The following is a 25,185-nucleotide window of genomic DNA, read 5'->3' on the forward strand; positions in this document are numbered from 1 at the left end:
TTTCATGTATCTTCTATGCTATTTTGTATTGTATCTTGTACAGCACTTTGGTCAACTGATGTTGTTTTTAAATGTGCTATAGAAATAATTTTGACTTTGACTAAACACTAATTAAGCCAGTTCATTCCAGAGACATAGTGATATAGTTGACTACTCTATAGCTAAGTACATTTCCCAAGAGCGTCCGTTGCCCTGGGGATGTTTGAGGTCACGTCTGCAGCGTTGCGCCGGATAACCCACGGTCATCGCTTTGTAATTATGCATTGTGAAAATGGGTCGGTGGTAATGTCACAGTCGCTATGCAACAGATTTAATCCAACCCCCTCACCCCCACCCCAGATTACGAGGGAAAATCACTCAAAGACCTTTCATCTAAATTACACACAGCATGCGAGTGTTTTGCTGCTTTGACCTTCACCGTTTAACATATGCTGCAAATTCTCCAGCCTGCGGTAACTTTTGACCTTTTATAATAACTGTTTTTGCTTCACTGCTGACTGCAGATGGGTGGGTGGGGGTTGTCATGTTGTATGAGTGTTTGTATTTTCAAAATGTAGACAAAACACCTACCGTTTTAGTTTTGTTTTGAATTTAGTTCTGTTTATCTAATATTAATTATATTTAATTAAATTTTCTTCAGTTTTTGATAACATTTTATTTCATTAAAGGTGCTGTAAGCAGAATGGTTCTTTTAGCTAACTTCCTGTCAGTTACTGCAGTTAGCAGTCCCCTCGCTCGTCACCACAATAATGCGGGATACTCCAATAAGTTTATTTGCCGATTACATGCAAAGCAGCTGAGAGATCGGCTTTATGAAACGCGCACATTTTGTAAGTGATCACTGTATGAATAAAGAGCGATTTTACACTTATATTAACATAAATAAACCGCTTACTTCACCTTTAATTTAGCTTTGTTCTTAATTGTTTTTTTTTATTTATGTATGTCTCCTTACTCATATGCTTTAACTTGCATTTTACTAATTTGATTCATTGCTTTATTTATCAACATGGATTTTATCTTATTTTGAAAATCACTTTGTGCTACATATTCTGTGTATAAAAAGTGCTATAAAAATAAAGTTTGATTTAATTCAATTTGAAATGGCTTAAGAAAATATCTACGAACAATAAACACTAGATTTACCTCAGTATTATCTCACTTAAACACAATCACAGACTCAAAACATTTCTCCATCAAACGAAGAGCACTTTACTTTGGAGGAACAATACAGATTTTCATTGTTATTCATTGAATAAGAACTCCCTGACACAGACAGCTGGGAAAAGCAATCTGCACCAACGTGGTTGTGAATAAGAATAAGGCTGCACACGGTCTGAAACCCATAGATTATTTACATCCTATTTCTTCTGACTTGCAGCGAGCCAACATGAAAACACTTCAAACAATTGGTATAAAATAAATAAGATTAAAAATAAAACATTTGGAAAATAACCTGTAAGTCATCATAGCAATATGGGTTTTAAGATGTAGCAGTTATAATAATATAAATAATAAAACAAGTCAACCAATTTTAATCATAAACAATTCATGGGATACAACCGAATGTACCCATTACGTTTTTAAAAACCTCTAAATTTTTGATGCAGATCGTTCACTGATATGGTGTACACACAGAGAATATGAATAAATATTTCAAGACAAGCAATAATTGGCCTTCATCCAAGAAGGAAAAACACCTAGACAGTTAAGATCTTTAGTTCACAGTACAGGTGTAAGTCCGTAAGGTGGAGATTTTTATCATATGAAAATAGTTAGTTAGTTTTATTATTTGTCACATACGCACTTTCACAGGGCAATGCATAGTGAAATTCTTGTGTACGAGTCCGGCTGTCATTCAAAATATGAAAGAAATGTATAAGTATTCGGTTATTGGCACCAGTTATTACAAATTTAAAATTCTTTAAAACCCGGCCAATACGGTTATAACAAATTACATTATGGGCAAAAATGTATTTTGTTATTGGCAAGTTACTCCATTAAAACCCTAATATTTACAAGCATGAAGGCCCTGCATCAAAAAGCACATTCTTTACTATTGTGCAATCGTGACAACATGTGTCTTAAATATAGTGGAAGGTGCCGGCTTTGTAAGAGCACATACAAAAGTGTATGAAGAAAAAGTTATTTAGCTGTAGAAAGGTTTAAAACTACGACTGTGTTGTGAAATCCATGTAGACACACGGTAATTAGATCAACATCTCAGCTTCAATTAAATCATACAGCCCTTAGCAGTGATCATAGGCCACTTGTTTTCATTCATGTTTTACCACAGTACATCTGCATTTAGTGTGTGTGTGTGTGTGTGTGTGTGTGTGTGTGTGTGTGTGTGTGTGTGTGTGTGTGAGAATGGACTCATTCTGTCACATCTTGTGTCTGTCACATTGCAATTAAACTTCGTCCTGGTTTAGTCTAAATTATGTATTTTTTTTCCCCACTCGCTTCCACAACCATCTGTCTGTTCGTTACTATCTATGATTCGTTCAACAGAACTGACAGTTAACACACACACACACACACACACACACACACACACACACACACACACACACACACACACACACACACACACACACACACACACACACACACACACACACACACACACACACACACACACACACACACACACACACACACACACACAGTTAATTTAATTTTTGTCGCTTCATTAATTGGATTTTACATATTGGTTATTTTCTCAGAGCCAGAGTCAGAGCCACTGTGCAATTAAAAGAAGTGCCCATCTTTAAGTGTTAAACATTTCTGTTCCATAGCAATGAAAAATGTTCATAGTTGTTTAGCGAACTAATAATAAAGACGTTAATGAGCGTTTTCTTTTAATACATCGTGAAGTATTTGTGTGGTTTGAAATTCACTGTCCTTTCACTGCAAGTCGCCACTCCACCACAGTCCCAAAAGTAGAAGAACTAATTTTGCAAACAGACCATTTCAAATATTAAATGTCACAGTTGGTAAATGTAGATTAATTTATATTGATTTTAAATATGGATATAACTATACTGGTTAGATATTTTGTATTGATAATCTGAAAAGAACAATATCTCCCTCTGAAATGAAGCATAGTAGAGGTAGAAAAGGCCATATGAAGCCATAGCCTTCTTAAAATTGTACTGAGTTTTCCTGCTAGGTGGCACTAACACACTAACGTTTATGTCCTTTGAATCATCTTCAGTAGCATCTGTGTCATGATTCATGTGTTTATTTTTTCATAGCATCTAAAGTGTACTCAACATAATGCAGCGCTGAAAAGTGTTAAAATAAACAGCTTTTTGGCATTTTTTTTGTAATGCTTAATGATAGTGTAGAGACAGAGTTGAAATGGGGCAGAGAGGGGAGTGACATGCAGAGAACGACCGCGGGCTGGAATCGAACCCGGGTCCTCTGCTGGCCGAGGCCCATGGGGGGGACGCCCTACCAACTGAGCTAAAGGCGCCCCTAAAATAAACAGTTTTTAACAGATTTAAACATAAACAGTAAATGAAACAAACTGATTGATATGTAGTTCTCTAGTGCAGGATTTCAGCCCCTAGTTGAACCTCCGTGGTTATGATGTAATGGCCCACATGTAATCGCTCGAAAGCTCAACAATGATCTGATTGATGTAATCCAGTGCTCTAGGCCTTAAGCCCAAATACCATTTCTAGATGTTCTTTGTATTGTTCGTTTAAAGACTTTGAGAACTTGATCAGTATTTATTTATTTTAAGCTGCTGCTTGTATATTTGAGGAGAGTAGCAGGTTGATCCAAATAGGTCAACTGAATTTAGTCTTAAAACCTCTTGAACCTCCCGGTGCATTCACTGACCCAACTGCATTATAGGATTCCAGACAACCCAAGTTACCTTACCTGGAAGAACCTTAGCTAACCCAAACTCACATTGATTATTGGGATTCGAGGCTAATAGGGATTTGGTGGCCTTCCAACTTGTGCAGCAGTCACCTCACAATCTGCTACCAGTCTGTACTGTGTCCAAATCCAGTGTTAATACACAGCTTAGGCTCTGTAAACTGGCAGAGCCTGGACTTTCTATTAACTCTGTATTTTTTTTTCCAGCGCACACACACAGTACAGACAGGTAGCGGATCATGAGGAGATATTCAATGATTTTGACCAAAGTGATTTTGACAACAAGCGTTCTCCAGAATCACTGACTCCACCTTTAATCACACACTTTTTCCTATCAGACACCAGACCAACATATTGTGATAGTATAATGGGATCAGAAACTGTTTAACGGTTACCAGAGTTAAGCTTGAAACAGGAAGCATGTTGAAATAAATTTGTTTTACTTCATGTTTAGAAATCCGCCACTTCCTCTGCCTAAACTTCACGATGTCACCATCAGAGTATCAAGTTCCTCACAGCCGTCACCTTATTTACACACATCCAGGGCTCAACAGCGCCTGGGTGCCTATCCTTTATAACGGATAGGCGTGTTTCAACTTTGAAAAGTGGCGTTTATATTACTATTTAATGTTTACACTGTATATTTTTAGCATTAATTTCACTCAATCAATTCACCGCTGCTACAATAATGTGAATGAATGAATGAATGAATGAATGAATGAATTTTTATTATTGTGTCATGTCCAAACAAGGACCCATCCCCTTCGGGATTATAAGACACCAACAACTAAATCAAATTCACATGATAACATTCACTTCCTGTAAATAAATGGAGATCACAATTCGCAGTGGGACAACAAGGAAACAAGGAAACAGACACAAACAAAAGAAAAGCCAACATAAAGATCTCATTGATAAGTATGTTTTGTTTTGTTGATACATCTCCTTTGATTTGTGCTAAGAATAAAGTTTGAAGATATTTTCTGACAAAGTTGGAACTGTTGAAGTTGTTTTCTGTAGTTGTGTTGTCACTAAGTGGGCGGTTCTTCTATGATATAATCAGGACTTATTAACATTGTTATGGAGAAATATTTCAGATTTGAAATTCTTTGATTTAGTTTTGAAGGACTATGAGGTATAATGCCACATTCATGTCATACAGTAGAAGTACTGAGATCTTTCTATTTTCTGACCTTTCCAATACTAAATCACTAATTGATTTACGGTACAAAATTTGTGATTCTGGAGAACGCTTATTGTCAATTTTTTTTGTTGCCAGAATCAGTGAATATCTCCTCACGATCTGATACCTGTCTGTACTGTGTGTGCGCTGAAAAAAATCCAGTGTCAATACGCTCTGTAAAATGGTATGTTACTAGCTACGATGGGCTCCTTTGTTTACTTGCCTGATTTTGACAACAAGCATGCTCCAGAATTGCTGGCTCAACCTTTAAATCATAAAAACATGAGTCTATGAGGAAACGATTGATAGTTGCAGCCCCCTAGTTACTAGAAAATCCTAGCTGTTGATTTTAGGGTCAATATAGTTTGATATTTGGCCTCTGCTCAAGTCGTGTTTGCACTAAAGTTGTTAAAATATTTCAAAGACAAACAACACAGGTATGTACTGTAGAAATTATTGACCTTAAAGATTTATGATTAACAGATATTAACTGTAGTGAAAACAGCTGCTGGCAAGAAGACAACACCTTTTCTTCTGAAGGAGCACTTCCTTATTTGCTTCTAAAAAAGGTTATAAAATGAGTAGTAGGTAATCAGTCCACTGCACTCTTAACTCTCCCTCCTACACTGTTTCCTGCTTCAGTCTGTATTATCACATTGACACACACACACACAACTTTTCAGAAGCACTTTTCACCATGGGGAACTTTGCTGCCAACGAGGGACTCTCCATATTTGTCATTGTGAGTTTATTTAAATTTTTTATTATTTATTCTCTGTTCTACCGCTTTATCTCTTGGCGTGAGTTTTATTTCACCATCTGCATTTATATACAAATGAAAAAACATTTTAAAAAGTGAAATAGAGCCCGACCGAGCAAACAGATGGCAGATTTCTGATTAAAGCAATATATTAAGTAAAGTCATTGGATATATTTCATCATTAGTAAAAATACGCTTAGCTATATTCATGTAGACGTGCCTTGCGGTAAGAAAGATGCTTTAGAAATATTTGTAACCGGTTTTTTTTGCCGATGCATTTTGCAATAAAACAGTAAAAAGGTACTCTTGAACAGAAACACTTTCATTTAAATGTTGAAATAGTTGCCGTTAAAGATGGTTGTATGGGAGAAATATACAGACACAAACAGACAAGGTTTAGTCAAATAAACACCTAATTGTACATTTTGGACCTTTGATTTAATACTAGTGTGAAAGAATACATGTTATGGAAGATAAATAGACAACAATTGGCCAGTGCTTGAAAGAACAATGCTTGAAAGAACAATGTTTTTGCCTGATGTCTGATGTGTTTGGATGTGTGTTACAGCTGGTATGGCTGGGCATCAATGCGTTCCTGTTTGTCCATTTCTACTTGGCCTTTCTGGTGGAGAGATGGTTCTACACCAGAGTTTTGCTGGGGGTGAGTCTGGCATGCAGCATCCCCTCCACTGAGCACATTACATTCACTCCTAACTTAAGATGCGATGTGGGAAGATAAGTGTCTCTTTTTTATGCTGTGTGATGTGTTTTGTGGACCTGTGTCTGAAATAAAGCTTTATATATAAGATAGGATTCCTAAAGTTAGATAGGATTTGCTTCTGTAATACCAAATCAGAAAAAAATCCTGTCTTAGACTCTCCTATCTTAAGATAGGAAGTTCCATTAATACCTGTTTCTGAAAGTAGCCTATGGTACTATGTAAAAAATTTAAATGTTAGGAAAACTCACATTTTCAAGTCAAGATTAGAGACAGATTTTTGAGGTTTTAACTATGACTCTGAAGTTTGAAGGAAACTGCCTTCATTTGAGCCAACTTATGTATCTTTCGTATGTAAAAAAAAATTCACATTTTTAGAGCAGACAGTTGCCTTACATATTTGATTTTTTTTTCTTAATTTTTTACAGTGTAGCATGTATGAAAATCATCACAAGCCTATTTTTGCTGCATACCAGCAGTCTACAGAGCGTTTTTTCTTTCAATGTTCACACGTCAGAGATAAGAAAAACAATATAACAATTGAGGAAAGTTTGTAACGACTCATCTGAAGAAAAAAAACAGGACCTGGCCCTTTAATTTTTATAATTTTCTGATTTGATGTGAAGGAATCGATTGATTGATTGATTTTATTTGACAATTTTGATATAAAATATGAACAGCACTCTGTTTCATACATTAAAATACATAAATAGTCAGAGATGACACAAAAAAGCCCGAAGGCTTATTTTCATTGTGGTCCCGGTGGGGCAGGAGAAGAGGCTAAGTAGCAACAATATTAAAGTTTGCCAACACTATTGTCATACACATGTTTATACTTATTATAAATATAAATTAAGATTGATTGAAGTGTAAAATGATATTCTGTGGGTATAATTATGCTTTATAACCAAGCTAATCATGCTATAATGTAGGTCAATCCATGTTAGTTATCACAGGTAAATTACATCATTTGTTCTTACTGTAACAAAGCACCGCTGCATTAAATTCCTTGTTACTTCCTGAACTCAGAGTTTCCAAACAAACCCAACCCATATAATCTCAGAAACACAACCTTATCAGCAGCTCCGTCTATTTACCATGACAGCGCCTTGTAGGGAAAGGGAAGCATGTCTGACGTGAGGTCTAAAGTTTGCTTTATGGCTACGTGATAAACTGAGTCAATGCCACTTGCTGCACAGCTGCCTCCAAGGGAGCGGAAGTGAAACAATCTGTTGCATCTGTGCACTTTCATATATATGTGTTTTGATTCTATATATAAGTCGAGACACTGCAGGTGATTAGGGTAATTATTTTTAACTCATAGATATCATCATGAAACATTGCCAGTTGATAACTGTTCTTAAAGCTATAGTGTGTAATTTTTTCATATAAATGGCTGACAGTTGCATTCAAACCATCGGCAAACAAGTTGAGACAAAGTTGATTAAGCCAATCAAGCCTATTTTGTTTATTAACACTGGATTTTTTGAGCACACACATCATGAAGAGATATTCACTGATTTTGACAAAAAAGTGATTTTGACAACAAGCATTCTCTCTGTCTCTCTCTCTTCCTTTCTCTCTCTCTTCCTCTCCCTGTCTCTCTCTGTCCCCCCTCTCTCATTCTCTTCCTCTCTCTCCATCTCTCTCCCCACCCCACTCTCTCTCTCGCTCTCTCTCTCTCTCTCTCTCTCTCTCTCTCCCTCTCCCCCCCTCTCTCTCTCTCTCTCTCTCTCCCTCTCCCCCCTCTCCCTCTCTCTCTCTCTCTCTCTCTCCCACCCCCCCTCTCTCTCTCTCTCTCTCCCTCTCCCCCCTCTCTCTAACCCATCAGCAAGCTCTGCCTTGGGCCAGAGCTCCTGCCGCCTGCCTCAACTTTAACTGCATGCTCATCCTGTTGCCAGTTTGCAGAAACCTCCTCTCCTTCCTACGTGGATCCATCCAGGTATCAAATAAATAAATACAAATAATAAGTTGGATCTGAAACACTTAAAACTATCACATTACTATTTCTTATAATAAATTTAAAAAATACGTATTTCCAGTCGCAAGCGAATAATCCAATTTCGCTTGCGACTGTTTGATGCATTATTATTTCTCATTGTTAATATTATTTTACATTTTAATATATTTTTTTCTTGTTTGTATTCAGTACTGCAGCCGCACAGCAGCGCGACAACTAGATCGAAACATCACCTTTCACAAACTGGTGGCTTACATGATCGCCTTCCACACAGGTAATATTTTCTGCTGAAGTTATAAACCGATTTTACAATAACAAGGATTGGACTATTTAAATAACATTTCAATCAAGTAAAATGTGTTTAATCTATTAGTGATTTATCAGAATAGAGATTGTATATGTCAGCGGTCAAATACTTTACACTCAATCACGTTAAACTATTTTAAATGTTTGAATAGGCCCCTGTAGGTCCCTCACCAAACTCCAAATGATGAACAACTGAGTACTTATTCAACCTTTCCTATTTGTTCACCCAAAAACATTTTCTATGGTCATTTTTAATCATCAGAAGAACCAGCATTTTGCAGCTTCAAGGAGCTTATAAAAGTGACCGGTTTGGGTTTGGATTGGACTCTTTAAAGCCCTTTTAAACCCAAATCCACAAAATCCTTCCAACGATGTAATGTGTGGAGTTGGTTTCATGATTGTAAAGCATCTGAAAAGAGTTACAGGCATATTTATCAATCCAAATTAAATATATTGTCATTTAAGTTTGATAAACTTTAAAGGAATTCAGTTTAGATGAGGCGGTGGGCTGTGCTCTGGTTCTTATTACTCAATAAGTATTTTGAACCAATCGCGACAGTTCTCTGCCCGAACATTCTATAAAAATAATGACTGTTGCCATGGAGATTGTTTGATACGGCCACACCCACACACTCCTGTCACATGGTCTCTAGAGTTAGTAAAAAAGTAGTTTTATTAAATAAGTTTTATAATATAGCTTTACATTTTTCTCTATTTTAGACCATGTTAACAGAGGCTTTAGTTAGTTTAGTTTTATTTATTTGTCACATACACAATTGCACAGGGCAATGCGTAGTGAAATTTCTTCTTCTAAATTAAATAAATTCTTTAAAGTCACTTTGCCATAACGCTCATCTCTGTTCTCACTTTCTTGCAGCTGTGCACATCGTTGCACACTTGTTTAACTTTGAGTATTTCATGGACGCCCAGCTGAACCGTAACAGCAGCTTCCTTCCATTCATCCTGTCTGAGATCGGCACCGGAGACAATGCCTCGTTCCTAAACCCCATTCGGACCAACGAAACGGTCAGTTCAGTTTGTTTTTTAGAACTGGGTATCGTTCAAAATGTTTCGATATTGATACGTATGTCTTGACTTCGATTCCAGTTCCTGAACGATACTTTTTTCGATATCAATTCTATGAATCAGTTTTAACAAGATCACGTTACACATTATGGTAAAAAGAAAATATACAAAATATCAACAAATCAAACTTTAACTTGTCACAACCGTAGTAACTGCCTTCAGACTACCAAACATTCTGTATCTCATGAGCCACTGCTGCTCCACACAGACAATCACCAGTAAACATCTTTAGATTGATTAAATTTTTCTATACTTGACATTTTTCGATACTGGATGGTATTGAGGCACTTCTGTCGGCACTGAAAAAGTATTGAACTACGACACCCAGCCCTAATGTTTTTCTGTTCTTCTTCTGTTGCTAAAATGTGTGAATTCCCTTCCTGCCCGATTGCTACATTTGGTCTCGGTGTGAGAAAGAAATAGAATTACTTAATCCGACAAACTTCCACTTAAGATATTTTGCCATATGAGAAACTTCCTCTTTGGAGTTCCAGTTTTTCGCTTTCAAATGCGTTTCTTCAAAAGCCAATAAGAGAAAAAAATGATCTGCTTCTCCTGGCATCTTCCTCTTATTAAGTTCACTATTTAAAGCTAGTGTGCGTAACTTACATATAAATGAACATTGTTTACATTCAAGCCATTGGCAAACGAGTTGACACAAAGTTGATTAGGCCTATCAGCTCCACAAAACTCTCTCTGTATTTCTCAGTATGGCAGCGTTTACAAACTGGTGTCCCCCCCCCCTGACACTGGTGCAGGAGCTCATATACAATCCCAAGAAGAGCCCAAGAAATGTTTCAGTTGATTCTACAGCTAAGAAAAAACCTGGACGTACAGCAGACGGTATAATATCCATGCGCCATCACTGAAGGCTTTACCTCATGTAGATGCACCGGCAGACAGTGTTGTTATAATTCCTCAGAAATCCTCATGGGGAACAACAGAAGTTACGCACTATAGCTTTAATCTTTGATCATAGGACGGGATGAGACTATGAACTATGACTAAAGGGGCAGTTGGTACATTAGGGAAGTTCACCTTGTGACCTGAGCCTCAATGGCGTTATGACAGTGAGACACTGTTTTGATACGACAACCCACGCCGTGACTCCTCAGCTGCATGGCCTTAGTAGAGGGGTCATGGTAAAACAACGTGAATGTGACTTATTAAACTGTATTTTGTATACACAAATTAAAACATACTTATAAATATGTATTCCATTTCTAACAAGTACATACTTAAAACGTAAATTCCCTTAAACACTACACGCCATGACTAGTCAGCTTTATTTTTTAACCTTTTATATATACACACACAGGTAAATCCCATTGAGACCGGATACTATTTTTCGAGGGAGACCTGTTCCCATTCCCACACATTCATACACGGATAGCAGGCCTACTATCGGGAGCAACTTAGGGTTCAGTGTCTTGCTTAGGGACACTTGGACATGTGGTGGGGGGACGGGGGATCGAACCACCGACCCTGTAGTTGAGGGTCGACCACCCTACCCACTTCGCCACATCCCTAATCTATGGCCATAGTAGAGGCGTCATGGTAAAACTACGTGAATGTGACTTTTCAAAGTGTGTGTTGGATTGCAGAACCCTACCATTGTGATGTTCACCACCATAGCTGGGCTGACGGGCGTGGCCATAACGCTGGCTCTCATCCTCATCATCACCTCGTCCATGGAGGTCATTCGGAGGTCATACTTCGAGGTCTTCTGGTACACACACCACCTCTTTGTCGTCTTCTTCATCGGACTGGTGTTCCACGGCTTTGGGTAAGAAGATACGATAGGTTATTTTATTGTGAGAGCAAGACTGAAATTTGTATTGCATCGCAGCAATATCAAAGAAAGGACAAGCTTTAAGACATCAAGACAGGACCTCAGAAAATGCACATGTAGATATAAAAGGCTCATTCTAAGCTCATACAAAAACGTGCAATAATATATTCCATTTCTATCAAGTTCATTCTGAAAAATTCCAATTCCCTTTAAAACTAAACCTGTATAAAACTTTGTGAGCGCAGAAAATACAGAAATATGCATTTGCAAGATTTAAATTTTCTTTTTTATGAGTCTCAATTATTGGGGTGCACGAGCCTCATTTCACCTCCCATCCTACGCAGTTTGCAGATCAATACTTGTGCCCGTTTCAACTTCATTAGACCGGTCAATAATCAGACGGGCAAACGGCAGCTTTAAAGGGGGCTGTTGCTTTAGAGGAAGTGTCACTGACCTCAAATTGCTCCCATGGATGTCTGCTGCTATTGGTGTGTGTGAGTGTGAGTGTGAGTGTGAGTGAGTGAGTGAGTGAGTGAGTGAGTGAGTGAGTGAGTGAGTGAGTGAGTGAGTGAGTGAGTGAGTGAGTGAGTGAGTGAGTGAGTGAGTGAGTGAGTGAGTGAGTGAGTGAGTGAGTGAGTGAGTGTGAAGGGGAGTGTGTGTGTGTGTGTGTGTGTGTGTGTGTGTGTGTGTGTGTGTGTGTATGTGTGTGTGTGTGTGTGTGTGTGTGTGTGTGTGTGTGTGTGTGTGAGACTAGGACAAAAACAGCACTTATGGCCTGAGCCTTCAGAAAAGTGCTACATACAGTAAATGCAGACCATTTACCATCCACAGTACAGAAGTCTTTATATTATTAACTGTTAGAAAATGATCAATGGACCTCATAGCAGCTTTACAAAGGGCTTCACACTTCAGGATCAAGGAGAAAGACAATCAGGGTAACTGGCTCTCGACTTTAAATGCTCATGATTTATGTTGAGAGAAGGCCGGCAAAAAAACTAAAAACTCAACTTCTAAAGGACTTGCATCAACTAAACTTTCCATACTCATTCTTAGCACTATTCCGAAGGTTAATACAGAAGGATTTGGTCATATGTTGTTCATTGACGGATTTACGAGACATTTTCTTCTTAAAAACATGCTGAAATGCATTTTGAAGAACTGTACATCGTTTTATTTATCTCATAAAATCAAAAAGGGCTGTATCCAAAATTATGTTCTGTGAGAACTTTATAAACTAATATGCTGTGAGATTATTTTACATGAAATATTGTACCACAACACATGTGAGTAATTACATATACCGCAAGGTCCATATTGGCCCCCAGACTTACTTGTAATATCAATAACAATGTTCATAGTTTAATTATAATTCTTTCATGGTGTGTTGTTGTTCACAGGCGAATCGTGCGAGGACAAACGGCCGATAGTCTGAAGACGAACCAGCCCGAGGTTTGTGCCGATCGATTTGAAGACTGGGGAAAGAACTGGTCGGATTGTGCAGTACCGGAGTTTGCAGGAAACCCACCAATGGTGAGAGACCGCTCTGGATTTTTCTTGAATCTTTATCTCAACATTACTTATGAAAATGTTCTAAATGACAATATTTTTATTGAGAATTTGGTAGAAATGTTGTCAGTAGTTTATATTATAAAAAAAACATATGCCTCTAAAGAGTAAAACAAGAGACACTGAACATTTGGAGTGGTCTCTTAATTTTTTCTGGAGCTGTATAAATATATTTTAAATACTTTTTTTATAGATGTTTTGCAAATACACACACAGAAAAATCAACAAAACTCTACAGGTTTCTTTCACAAATGTCAAACTGAAATAAAAGGTAGTTGAGGTGTCAAGTAGGCCCCTTCAGTACTGTTATATAGTCAACGAAAGGCAGCCATACTTTTTTCCAACTTCTTTGCTAAATATTTCATTTATTCTTAATATTTGTGCTTAGTCAAGAGTGTCTAAGGGTCTGTATCAACCACTGCTTGACTTGTATCTCTGTAAATATCTCGATATGTTCCCTTTCTCCAGACATGGAAGTGGGTGGTGGGACCTATGATCCTTTACGTGTGTGAGAGACTCGTCCGCTTCTATCGATCCCACCAGAAAGTGGTCATCACCAAGGTGTGTGTGTGTGTGTGTGTGTGTGTGTGTGTGTGTGTGTGTGTGTGTGTGTGTGTGTGTGTGTGTGTGTGTGTGTGTGATGAAAGAGATGTGATTTGCAAGGGTTCTGGATGAGTTTTTACAGAACAGATTTTGGATACAGCTAATTTTTATTTTATAAATCAAAATATCCTATGTACAGGTCTTAAAAATCCATGTTCTGCATGGTTTTAAATCAGACAATGAACAGAATATGAACAAACCCTTCTGTAATAACCTTTAGAATAGTGCTAACTGCTAAGAATGCTTACGGAAAGTTTAGTTGATGTAAGGGCTTTAGAAGTTGAGATTTTTAAATTATTCAATTACTAAATTATTGGCTGTTACAAAACCTCAATATAAACCCCCAGATTTCTACTGTTTACCTGTGTGTCAGGTTGTGATGCATCCACACAAGACTCTGGAGCTTCAGATGAAGAGAAAAGGTTTCCACAGCGAGGTGGGTCAGTACGTTTTCATCCAGTGTCCGTCCGTGTCCCGTCTGGAGTGGCACCCGTTCACCTTAACCTCCGCCCCAGAGGAAGACTACTTCAGCGCACACATCCGCATCGTGGGGGACTGGACACAGGAGCTCTACGAGGCCTGTGGAGGGGATAAAACAGAGCTTCAGGAGGCATGGAAACTACCCAAGTAAGACAGCAGGGGAACGGGGGTTACAATAGGCCGATAACTGGGGCTGAAATTGCTCGTAATTGCACTTGATTTCACCCTTCTGTCTCCTTTGAAACGCTGGCAGCAGGACTCACATTCAAAGCCCTGTGGTGTGTATTGTGTGTGTTCTTTCAGGAGTGGGGGCAATGGCAGGGAAATTGCAGCAATCATACAATAATAACTTTTTTCTGATTGCTAAGGATGGCTAAGACACTAACCTCAACCTTACACCAAACCAGCAAAACATACTGTACCTCGCAGAAGGAAAATATTCTTGCAAAAGTATTTGAAGTCATAGTAACATTAACATAAAACTCATAACATCATTATCTTTCATTTCTATCTATCATAACATCTTTATTTTTACATCTAGGACATTTAGGTGAATTGTCTTTGGAAATAGTATGCATCTTTATGGAGGTGAGATAGCATTTTTAGATGAACTTAAAATAAGCTACCTTGATTTTTTAAAACTTTTATATTATATTTGACTGTGATTATGAACATCAGCCCTAACAACAACATATGCAGACATGCTTTATAAACTAACACTTGTAGGACACACATTGATATTAAGGTGATGATAAACCTTATTAAACCCTCCCCCCCTCCCAGGCTAGCCATCGACGGCCCGTTCGGTACAGCCAGTGAAGACGTGTTTCGGTACGAGGTGGTGATGCTGGTGGGCGCGGGGATCGGTGTGACGCCTTTTGCTTCAATCCTAAAGTCTGTTTGGTACAAACGCATCCAGAACAATCAGGACGTTTTCACCAAGAAGGTGAGAGGGCAAAGGAGTTCATTGACAGATTGCCAGTTGAAATAAGATCTGCTGCCAGAACTGATCATTTTAAATCCTTGTTAAAAACCCACTTATCTTCCTTGGCTTTTATTTCTAGTTTAGAGCGTTCTATCCCAGCAATGTCTGCTAGAACTCTATCTATCTATCTATCTATCTATCTATCCCAGCAATGTCTGCTAGACATTTTTACTATTGTTTTGTGTTTTAGTTTAATTTCAGTTCTTGCTTTTTTGTGTCTTTATGATGTTTTGGATGTAATGTATTTTACTGTACAGCACTTTGGTCCACCTCGGCCGTTATAAATGTGCTGTATAAATAAAGTTGACTTGACTTCATTGGAATAATATTTTTGTATTATTTCAAATAGTCTGTTTAGCTTAATTAATTGGATTTTGCAGTTAATTATGGTAAAGAATGGGGGTAGGACTTGAAAAAGCTGAAATTAGCTTTTACTTTATTTTTGTATTTGCATATTGTTATTTGTTGTTCTTTTATATAAAAAAAATTTAAAGTTTGAAATAAATTCATTCAGTTCACTTACTCAAGGTCCATTTACTAGATTAGATTATTTATAATGGGAAAAATTACAAGTTTTACTATTTTTCTTCAAATGAAAACCCTGACATTACAGAATGCATGATTGTAATTTGCAATGGCTGTGAGAGTAAAACATTTCGTTATAATGGGACATTTTCGTCATTAACTTACCTGAAAGGGTCTTACATTTTTTAAATGTATAGACAGCATTGAATTCATTCTAGTCCTTAAATGAAGATCTACTCACTGATTTCTGGGGCTTTTCATCTGACAATTGATCCGTTGTCATCTACAGTAAAAAGGCCTCCCCTACTTGTTTCCTGAAAGACTTAAAGACTAAATAAAGTGTTTTTCGTGTGCAGATCTATTTCTACTGGCTGTGCCCGGAGACTCAGGCTTTTGAGTGGTTTGCAGATCTGCTTCAGTCTCTGGAGGGACAGATGACGGAGAAGGGAATGACAGACTTCCTCAGCTACAACATTTACCTCACACGCTGGAAGGAGACAGAGGTACTGCGGCTAAAGAAATCTATACGACAATATATCATGATATCTGTCTGAAGATGTCACATTACAGATAGTTGCCTCAAATTGCTGTGTGTTGAATTTGAATTTAAAGTAGCAATGAGGAACTTTTTTAACATTTCTGAAACCGTCTAATTTTTCCTCTGATGATCATAAATTGATGTAACAGCAAACGAGACCATCAGAGTAAAGAATGCTATTTTTATATAGTTTTTCTTAATGCCTTTGTTCTTTTTCACGGGTACGCTCACCCAGGAACTACAGCTGGCGTAGTCAAAAACACTTTTATGTGTGTATGTTCATAAAAAAATCTTCTAATGTTTTGTCAGGCGGCTCATTTCTGTGTTCAACACGAGGCAGAGAACGACCCGATCACAGGCCTGAAACAGAAGACTCTTTATGGGAAACCCAACTGGGACAATGAGTTTACCAATATAGCGTCAAAGCACCCGGGGTATGTGTCATGGTGTCACACTGCAACACACACACACACACACACACACACACACACACACACACACACACACACACACACACACACACACACACACACACACACACACACACACACACACACACACACACACACACACACACACACACACACACACACACACACACACACACACACACACACACACACACACACACACACACAGTTCAGTATTGTTTTCTATTAAATTTTTTGGCACAACATGAGCACAGAAATGCTTAAGTGTCTCTACTAAAGATTGAGAACAGCTAAACATATTAATAAATGATAATAGTAATAATTCTTAGGGATAAACTTCATGGTCTTTTCATCTCATCAGGACTAAAGTGGGCGTGTTCCTGTGCGGTCCGCAGCAGCTGGGGAAATCTCTGGAGAAACAGTGTCTATCGCACTCGGAGGCCGACGTCAAATTCATCTTCAACAAGGAGAATTTCTAAACAAACTGCTGGACGACCATGAACATAGTGTTAGCCTGGTGAGAGCAGCCGGATCTATGAGCTACACATTCCTTTCTCTCCCACAGAACAGTCTGGCCTTTCTCCAATCTCCGTTAGTGGACAGCAGCCCCTGATTGGTTCATGTAGTCGTCAATCTAGCCTCCAGTCAGACCGGACCTTCCCCACTTTCTGTCTGTTAGTGGAAGGCAGGCCCTGATTGGTTCATGTAGTCGTCAATCTAGCCTCCAGTCAGACCGGACCTTCCCCACTTTCTGTCTGTTAGTGGAAGGCAGGCCCTGATTGGTTCATGTAGTCGTCAATCTAGCCTCCAGTCAGACCGGACCTTCCCCACTTTCTGTCTGTTAGTGGAAGGCAGCCCCTGATTGGCTCATGTAGTCATCAATCTAGCCTCCAGTCAGACCGGACCCTCCCCACTTTCTGTCTGTTAGTGGAAGGCAGCCCCTGATTGGTTCATGTAGTTGTTGACGTCAACATGGATCGATGAATAAACTTGTGAGATATGGCTGGTCTCCCAAAGCTAGATTGACGACTAAGAACCAATCAGAAGCTGCCTTCCACTATATAAGGGACGAACTAGGTCTAAAAACAAGGCCTTGATTGGCCCAGGGAATTGTTGGTCGACTACTTCCCCAATGAGATTGGAGAAATGCCAGACTGATCTGTGGGAGAGAAATTAATTTGAAGCTGGCCAGGTCAGTGTTGGCTTGACAAGGCTTCCACGAGGGAGGGAAACGTCCCAAGTAGCAGCCGCTGTCACCGACGGTTATGTGTTTAAATCTGGGCGACACACTCTTTATTTCACACCACAGATGAGTGAAAAAAAGGCGAAGCCGTTGCTCAAAACAAAACCTAGTGTTGTTTTCCACATTCACTTCTTCTCCTTTTCTGTTACACCAATACGTTCTGGTCACTAAACATTTCTTCATGGTGACTATATCTGAAACTCAAATGGTTGAATTTGAGAGATAAAGGGGAAATAATATTGTTTGATCATGGTGCCTTTGTTTTACTCTACGTATCCTATATATATATATTTGACTTATTATATTGCTGCTCTGTACTCCATTGTATTCTGCATTTTTACTCTTTTTATTGTCAGTTTTTATCAGTATTTGATCTTGTTTTTGTTTTGACTTGTTTATTTTGTTGTTTTTAAAAGCCTCCTGTGGACAGGTGTTGTAAACTAGCATTTATGCTAATACACTGAAAACATTGCATCTGGTTCGTCCAATGGCATTGTCATGTCCATACACAAATAAAATAAAATCAATCGATCAATAAACTGTGTGTCTGCTGCAGTGGAAAAAAAGCATTCTCCATTTGTGTAAAGAGAAGTCAAGCAGCAATAATACGTATTTATAATGTTGACTTTTAACACATTCAATGCTGCTTGTGAGGCAATCATCTTACAATCTTATATTGAGTCGTTTTGTCTGGTTTGGTTTGAAAGAAGAGGAACTAGCGACCCACCTTAGACAGACAAAATGTCTTACTTTAAAAATTTCTTTAAAAAATGTTGATTTTCTTAATGTTTTCAATTTGATCAAATGTAACTGTTTTGCTTTTTTTTTTATCTCGTCTTGTCAAAAGAATTAAATGAAAAAAAAAAACACCATGGATTTTTCCAGACTATTGTTTTCATATCTTTGTGTATTTTCTTTATTTTGTTTTTTGAATAATAAACCTGAACTGAAAGGTCTTGTTGCCCCTTTTTCATCTGAAAAGAGTTTGTGACTAATGAAAACCTTCATCCATTGCACTCGTGTCCTGCAAAATAACTTATTTCATCTTTTTTATTCATTTTTTAAAACCTATAAACTTTAAAACTGAACAGAACGCACGTCATTCACCTCAAAGCCTTTTCATTCCAAATTGCAAAAACTCGTCGGAGGAATTCTGACATTGTCTGATACTAATTACTTTATTTTGTTTGTTTAATAATCCATCTCTTCATTGCACTGAAGAGTTCATACAAGAATACATTTTCTTATCAATGGAATAAAGTTTCTACGAGATCAAAGGCCCTAAGAGACAAAAACACAGTTTGAGTTGATGTTAAGGCGAAACACTGCAGACAAAAATAGTTTTTTTAAAGCACTGGTCAATTCTGAGATTTTTTTATCTATTTTGCTTCTATAACATGTCTTCTTTCATACTAGTATTAATCAGGTGTTTATTTGACTAAACCTTGTCTGTTCAAAAACATTGCAGAAAGAAATCAGCATATGAGCATTCGGAATGCATATTCTAAACAATGGATATACATTATATTTTTTAAACAAGTGAATGTACTCAGATGTTTGTTCATAAATCTTTTCATGTTTATTTTCCTGCAGCAAACGGCTCAAAATACAAAACGCATCTTTCTCTCTGTGACATGATGAAAGCTGTCGCAGCAACTAACTAAATCATTTTGCAATTTTTATTGTTAAAGTGTAATAAAATATATGAACCAATAACATAATCACTTTTACAGATAAATATAATTTGTAACTGGAGCCAATAAGGTAATATACACTTATATCTCTTTATTTCAGTTTAAATTATTGGCTGTAAAGTTTCACATTTCCTATTGCAACCAGACATTAAAGGTTCAGTAAGCAGAATGGTCAGTTTAGCTAACTTCCTGTCAGTGACTGCAGTTAGCAGCACCTTTAATGCAATAACTTATTATATTATGGGCAAGAAACATATTACCGGTACATTGTGGCTTCAGAAATTCTATGACTTAATTGGCAAGTTACATAATCTGCTTTTTTTTTTACATTAAATTTGAATAATTATTCCGTTATTTGCTGCTATAAACACAAAACACAGAAGACTAATAAAGAATAATAAAACAGAGTATTTTTAGCTGCTGCATGCTGTCAGGCGTCAGTGATAAATACAGTTTAATATCAGAATACTAAAGCACTGTAGTGACAGAGAAGAAGTTAAATACATGATGATGAGGTTACCATGCATCTGAAGGCTGAAACTGGAGAATACAGCTGCTTGCTTGTGTACACAACTGAATGGATGTGGATTCTGTGGCACTTGGTCGCCCCCTGCTGTTCACAGAGACACACTGCACTCCTCCTCTGATGGTAGTGCTGCTTGTGTGTGTGTTTGTTTTGTGCGCGTGTGTGTCTGTGTCTGTGTGTGTGTGTGTGTGTGTGTGTGTGTGTGTGTGTGTGTTTGTTTTGTGCGTGTGTGTGTGTCCTATGCGATGGCCACAGCAAACACACTGACCACACAGTACATGGTGCGGTTTTCCCATCTCACGGTGGAACTTCCTGCAAACACAAAACAAACAAAGAGTCAAACAAAGCGAGTCTCTTCTTATTAAATGAATACATGAGAGAGAAAACTAAAAGCAGAAACAGAGACAAAGATAACGATTACTACAAAACTAAACTTAACTGCGGTTTTGAGGATGTCTTTTAGTGCGTTCTATCATAGGCTGTTGTTTTTTTTAAATATTTCATTCGACCAAATTTGTATCAAACACTACTTCTGCATCAGACCAACGCCGAACCTTCTGCAGCATTTTTAAAATGAATATCCATGGTTGCATGTACAGTATGTGTGTCTGTCTGTGTGTGTGTGTTATGTCAAGAAATGTCAAGAATAAAGACGCATACTCCAAAATGCTATTGGAATTAGTGGGGCATTTATGTATTTTCAGCATACTACAATTGACCTGCATGTATTGGGACATCCTAAATCTTTTTCTGGCGTACTAAATAGTAGGGAAGTATGGGGATTGGAACGCAGGGATAATCTAAACTCTTACCGTCCATGGAAGTGTCCCAGTAGCAGGAGTTAGCTGTGTGGAGGCCGGCTCCTGTTTTCTGCATCACGGCGCACGTCACTGAACAGAGAAAGTCACAATCACCTCTTCAAATAAAACTTTATTATCTCATAAACACAGACGCATTCACACCTACGGCTCATTTTCTTCCCTTTTAAAATGGAAAATTACACTACACAAAATTACACAAGGACAGGAAGAAGTTTGAATGGCTAGGTGCTGAAAAGTACATTTCACAAGGTAACCCAGGGATGTCCAAGTTGAATTTAAGAATTTCTAATCCCTCTTTAATGCCACACAAAATAAAATGTAATGTCAACGTCAAGGCCATACAGGCAAAAGTAGGAAGGATTTAATGGTCATTCTGACGCATTTTAATAAGGTACTTTTAATATTGAATATTTATTATAAACTCCCATTAATATACTCACATTGATTTACTGTAACAATAGCCCTGTGAAGTGTGTGTGTACTCCTAATAACAAAATAAAAAAGTCCATAGTTGTCACATAACGACCCTTCTCCAAGTATTTCAAATGGTAATCAATAAATGTAAGATATTTGTAAAGGAAATTCAATACTTTATCAGTAAAATTCAATACTTTTAAGACCTTATTTTGAGAATATTAAAATCCAAGCATTTTTTAAGTTATGTTATGTTAACCCATAATAAAAACATTCTGAACGCTGAGGATTAAGCATGGCCCCTATGTATTGTGCAGTGTGTATGTCTGTATGTATACGTATGTGTTGTATGTTTTGTTAATTGGAACCTGTACCAAGCTGTACTGACAACAGATTCCACCAGCCTGGCTGTGTGGTCATTAACAGAATTGAAAACCTACCGATGTATTTGTACGGTTTCCCCTGTTTGACGAACTGTGTGAGGCAGCGCTCCACGATGCCGGCCGTCCATTTGTTCACATTACCCTGGCTGTAGTCGTCTGCGCCCACCACGCCCTCAATACACTGAAACACACACAACACACACACACACACACACACACACACACACACACACACACACACACACACACACACACACACACACACACACACACACACACACACACACACACACACACACACACACACACACACACACACACACACACACACACACACACACACGCACACACACGCACACACTCAGTATTTACGGTCATGTGAAAATCAGCTGTTTCTCCCTGAGGTGTCTGAAATAAAGAGCACTTCAGTAAAGACAGAAGAAACATTATTTCTAGGACTAATATATAATGCACTTTCTGTTGATACTTGGTGTAAAAACAGTCTTTGAAACACCTTTAGACTATTGTCTGCTCGGGTCTTACCTCTTTCACGATGGCATCAGCTTCTTCAGAGTTGAACGTTCCCTGAAAAATATGAATCAGTGCAGGACAGGTTGTGACTCGAATAGACGGAGTTTTGCAGAATCAGAAATACTTTTTTGATCATTCTATTTCTATTTTATAACAAAAAGAAAACATTTGTGCATTTTATTACAATATATAAAGTAATACATAGAAATTAATAGGATATTTATGTAAGGAAATACTACAATATATACAAAAATATAGAAATAAAAACGTATGAAAGTGCTATGAAATGGGACGTATTAGTTAGTTAAATGCACACATAGTTTATTTAAATTTATATTAAATTAAATGGAGAATATAAATCAATTTTGCATGGGTTTATTTAAAAAGAAAAATGTAAAATAAATTATGTTGTTCAAGCTGATCATGTCAAATACATTCACATTAGAAAACTACTGAAACTGTAAACTTTGTGAGATTAAAACATATTAATAGCAGTCGCAGTGAAACGTTTATAAACGGTAAAATACTAATCACGAGGTCAATTCAAACATACCGTTACCACCATGAACAAGCCATTAGCTGATTCTGCATGGAAAATGTAATGTTATCTAATTATTTCACACCAAAAAATGAAAGATTAAGCAACAAAAGTCATGTTAACATTAGGAGTGGCATTCTAGCTAAGGGTGGCTAGTCGGTGTTTAGCTAGCTCATTTGTACCATATATTTCTATAAATACGTGAATTCAGGGACAAACCTCGCTGCTGTTGTGAAAGTCCTCCATTCCTGGCATCTATAGCACGTCCAAACTGAGTTCAGTTTTTAGTTTTTAAAGGTAAAAATAGACGAAAAAGCGAATTTTCCCCCGAGAAACAGACTTCCTGTGAGCTGTCAACAAACCCAGAAGAAGAAGTAGCGACGGTTAGCTAACGGCTGACACCTGCTGGTCGCATAGTAACTGAAAATAAAATTAATTCAATCGAGTTTATTCGATAAATAAAGACCACAAAACTTAAAATGACAAAAACAGACTAATAGTAGCTCGTGTTTTCTGAGGATACTTAAACATTGTCTTTTTAGACTCACCTCTGAGACGTAATATTATCGTGTAAAGCTTCGTCTTCTTTTAACGAGGACATAATAACCAAGGCCTCCAAAGCCATGCCTTCCTCCTTGTAATATCACGTTTCCAATATTTGTAAGAAAGGCAGAGCTCTTTTATAAACACAGACAAGAGCTAATACGGTACCGGGTAAATTTTAAACAGTAAACGAAACGTGAGTGCAGTTACACATTGTGACCACCGGAGGGCAGTATACCTAGTAAAGATAGAGACAAGCAACAACATTCACTTCCTGTAAAAACACAAATTAAAAGCCTCAATATAAAATAAAAAAAATGTGTGTAGCGCGTTAGATTATTGTCCTAACTTCATACGTAATATTCGGTTCCGTATGTGTGTTTATGCACTATGGCCCATGGAAAACGCCCTGAATAATTGCCTAGGTAGCCAGCTCCAAAAAATAGTGTTATTATGAGCTAGGAAGGTCACCAAAAGGCACGGCTAAACCTGATTACCGTTAGCCTAAGCGAAGGCCACCATTAAGGAGTCTACCTTTCTCCTTCTAAATATAAAGTTCCCAAATGCTTCTTCGGAAGAAAACTGGTGCTTTGTCCCTTTTTTCACAGATGTTAACTGCATTAGAACGTCAATTATTTTAAACGATAAACGGTAAATACAATCGCGAGTGTAGTTACACATTGTGACCACCGGAGGGCGGTATGCCTAGTAAAGATAGAGACAATCTGTCACATTCACTTCCTGTAAAAACACAAATTAAAAGCCTCAATATACATGTGAAAAAATCTAACCGTGTGGCACTTTAGTTTCTTGTTTTAACTTCTAACTTAATATTATGTGCCGTGTGCGTATTTATGCACTTCAGCCCATGTAAGCGCTCTCATAATCATTACTTTGGTAGAAGCTCAGTGGTCCTAATAGGCCTGCAAGCTCGGCTAAACCTGATTAAGCCGTTAGCCTAAGCTAGCAAGACAGGACACCCAAACGTAGCCTACCTTTCTCCTTCTGAATATCCAGTTTCCAATATTCGCTTTGTCGGAAGAAAGCTCGTGTTTTACGTCCCTTGTATTACCACAGGTATGAACTATACGGTAATTATTTAAAAAGTAAACTTTTGAAAAACCGCGAGTGTAGTTACACTGTGTGACCACAGGAGGGCAGTATACATAGTAAACAAGCAGCAATATGCACTTCCTGTAAAAACACAAATTAAGAGCCTCAACCTAGAAACGTTTTATTTTGAAAGGTTTAACCGATAGTATTACTTGTGTGATGTGATTACGTCTGGCTTTATAGATGGTTGTAGTTACGGTATGTGGCCACAAGGGGGCGACAACGTACTTGCATTGAATGGGATAGCGATTTAACGTCTATTACTTTTTTGATTCGGTCAGTGCCGTTGTAGTAACTACTTATGGCCACACGGAGGCGCCAGGAGTAAATAAATTGTTTCAGAAATGATTATTTAATTTAAATTAATATATTATTGCTTTATGTAGGTCTATACTAAATATAGGCTTCTTCCTTTATTCTTTAACATTTCACATTGTCTAAAATAAATTATTATAAAAGTTGAGAAATGTTGGGACCTTTTGTGACCACTAAAATACCTTAAATAAGGGCAGTTTCTAACGCTAAGAATCCACAATAAAAAAGAGCTTTATATAA

At 37.7% G+C, this 25,185-nt stretch overlaps 2 protein-coding genes across 2 annotated transcripts; one reads left to right on the forward strand and one right to left on the reverse strand.

The window, feature by feature from the left end:
* The first annotated feature begins 5,743 nt into the window (after window positions 1-5,743).
* cybb (cytochrome b-245, beta polypeptide (chronic granulomatous disease)) lies at window positions 5,744-17,540 on the forward strand. The gene is made up of 13 exons (XM_080053152.1): window positions 5,744-5,816; window positions 6,403-6,495; window positions 8,384-8,494; window positions 8,702-8,786; window positions 9,696-9,844; window positions 11,509-11,690; window positions 13,094-13,226; window positions 13,731-13,823; window positions 14,239-14,492; window positions 15,129-15,291; window positions 16,212-16,358; window positions 16,703-16,827; window positions 17,186-17,540. Exons 1-13 carry the CDS (start codon window positions 5,772-5,774, stop codon window positions 17,301-17,303), a joined length of 1,698 nt encoding a protein of 565 aa, XP_079909278.1. The 5' UTR covers window positions 5,744-5,771; the 3' UTR covers window positions 17,304-17,540.
* Window positions 17,541-19,316: 1,776 nt separating this feature from the next.
* LOC307269970 (dynein light chain Tctex-type 1-like) lies at window positions 19,317-23,331 on the reverse strand. Its single transcript, XM_080053074.1, has 5 exons — window positions 23,194-23,331; window positions 22,449-22,490; window positions 21,963-22,086; window positions 21,100-21,177; window positions 19,317-20,599 (listed from the first exon to the last, which is right to left on the reverse strand). Exons 1-5 carry the CDS (start codon window positions 23,227-23,229, stop codon window positions 20,526-20,528), a joined length of 354 nt encoding a protein of 117 aa, XP_079909200.1. The 5' UTR covers window positions 23,230-23,331; the 3' UTR covers window positions 19,317-20,525.
* Between the last annotated feature and the right edge of the window lie 1,854 nt (window positions 23,332-25,185).

This window comes from Ammodytes marinus (assembly GCF_949987685.1).
Source record: "Ammodytes marinus genome assembly, chromosome: 24".
In the NCBI taxonomy this organism is placed as follows: domain Eukaryota; kingdom Metazoa; phylum Chordata; class Actinopteri; order Uranoscopiformes; family Ammodytidae; genus Ammodytes; species Ammodytes marinus.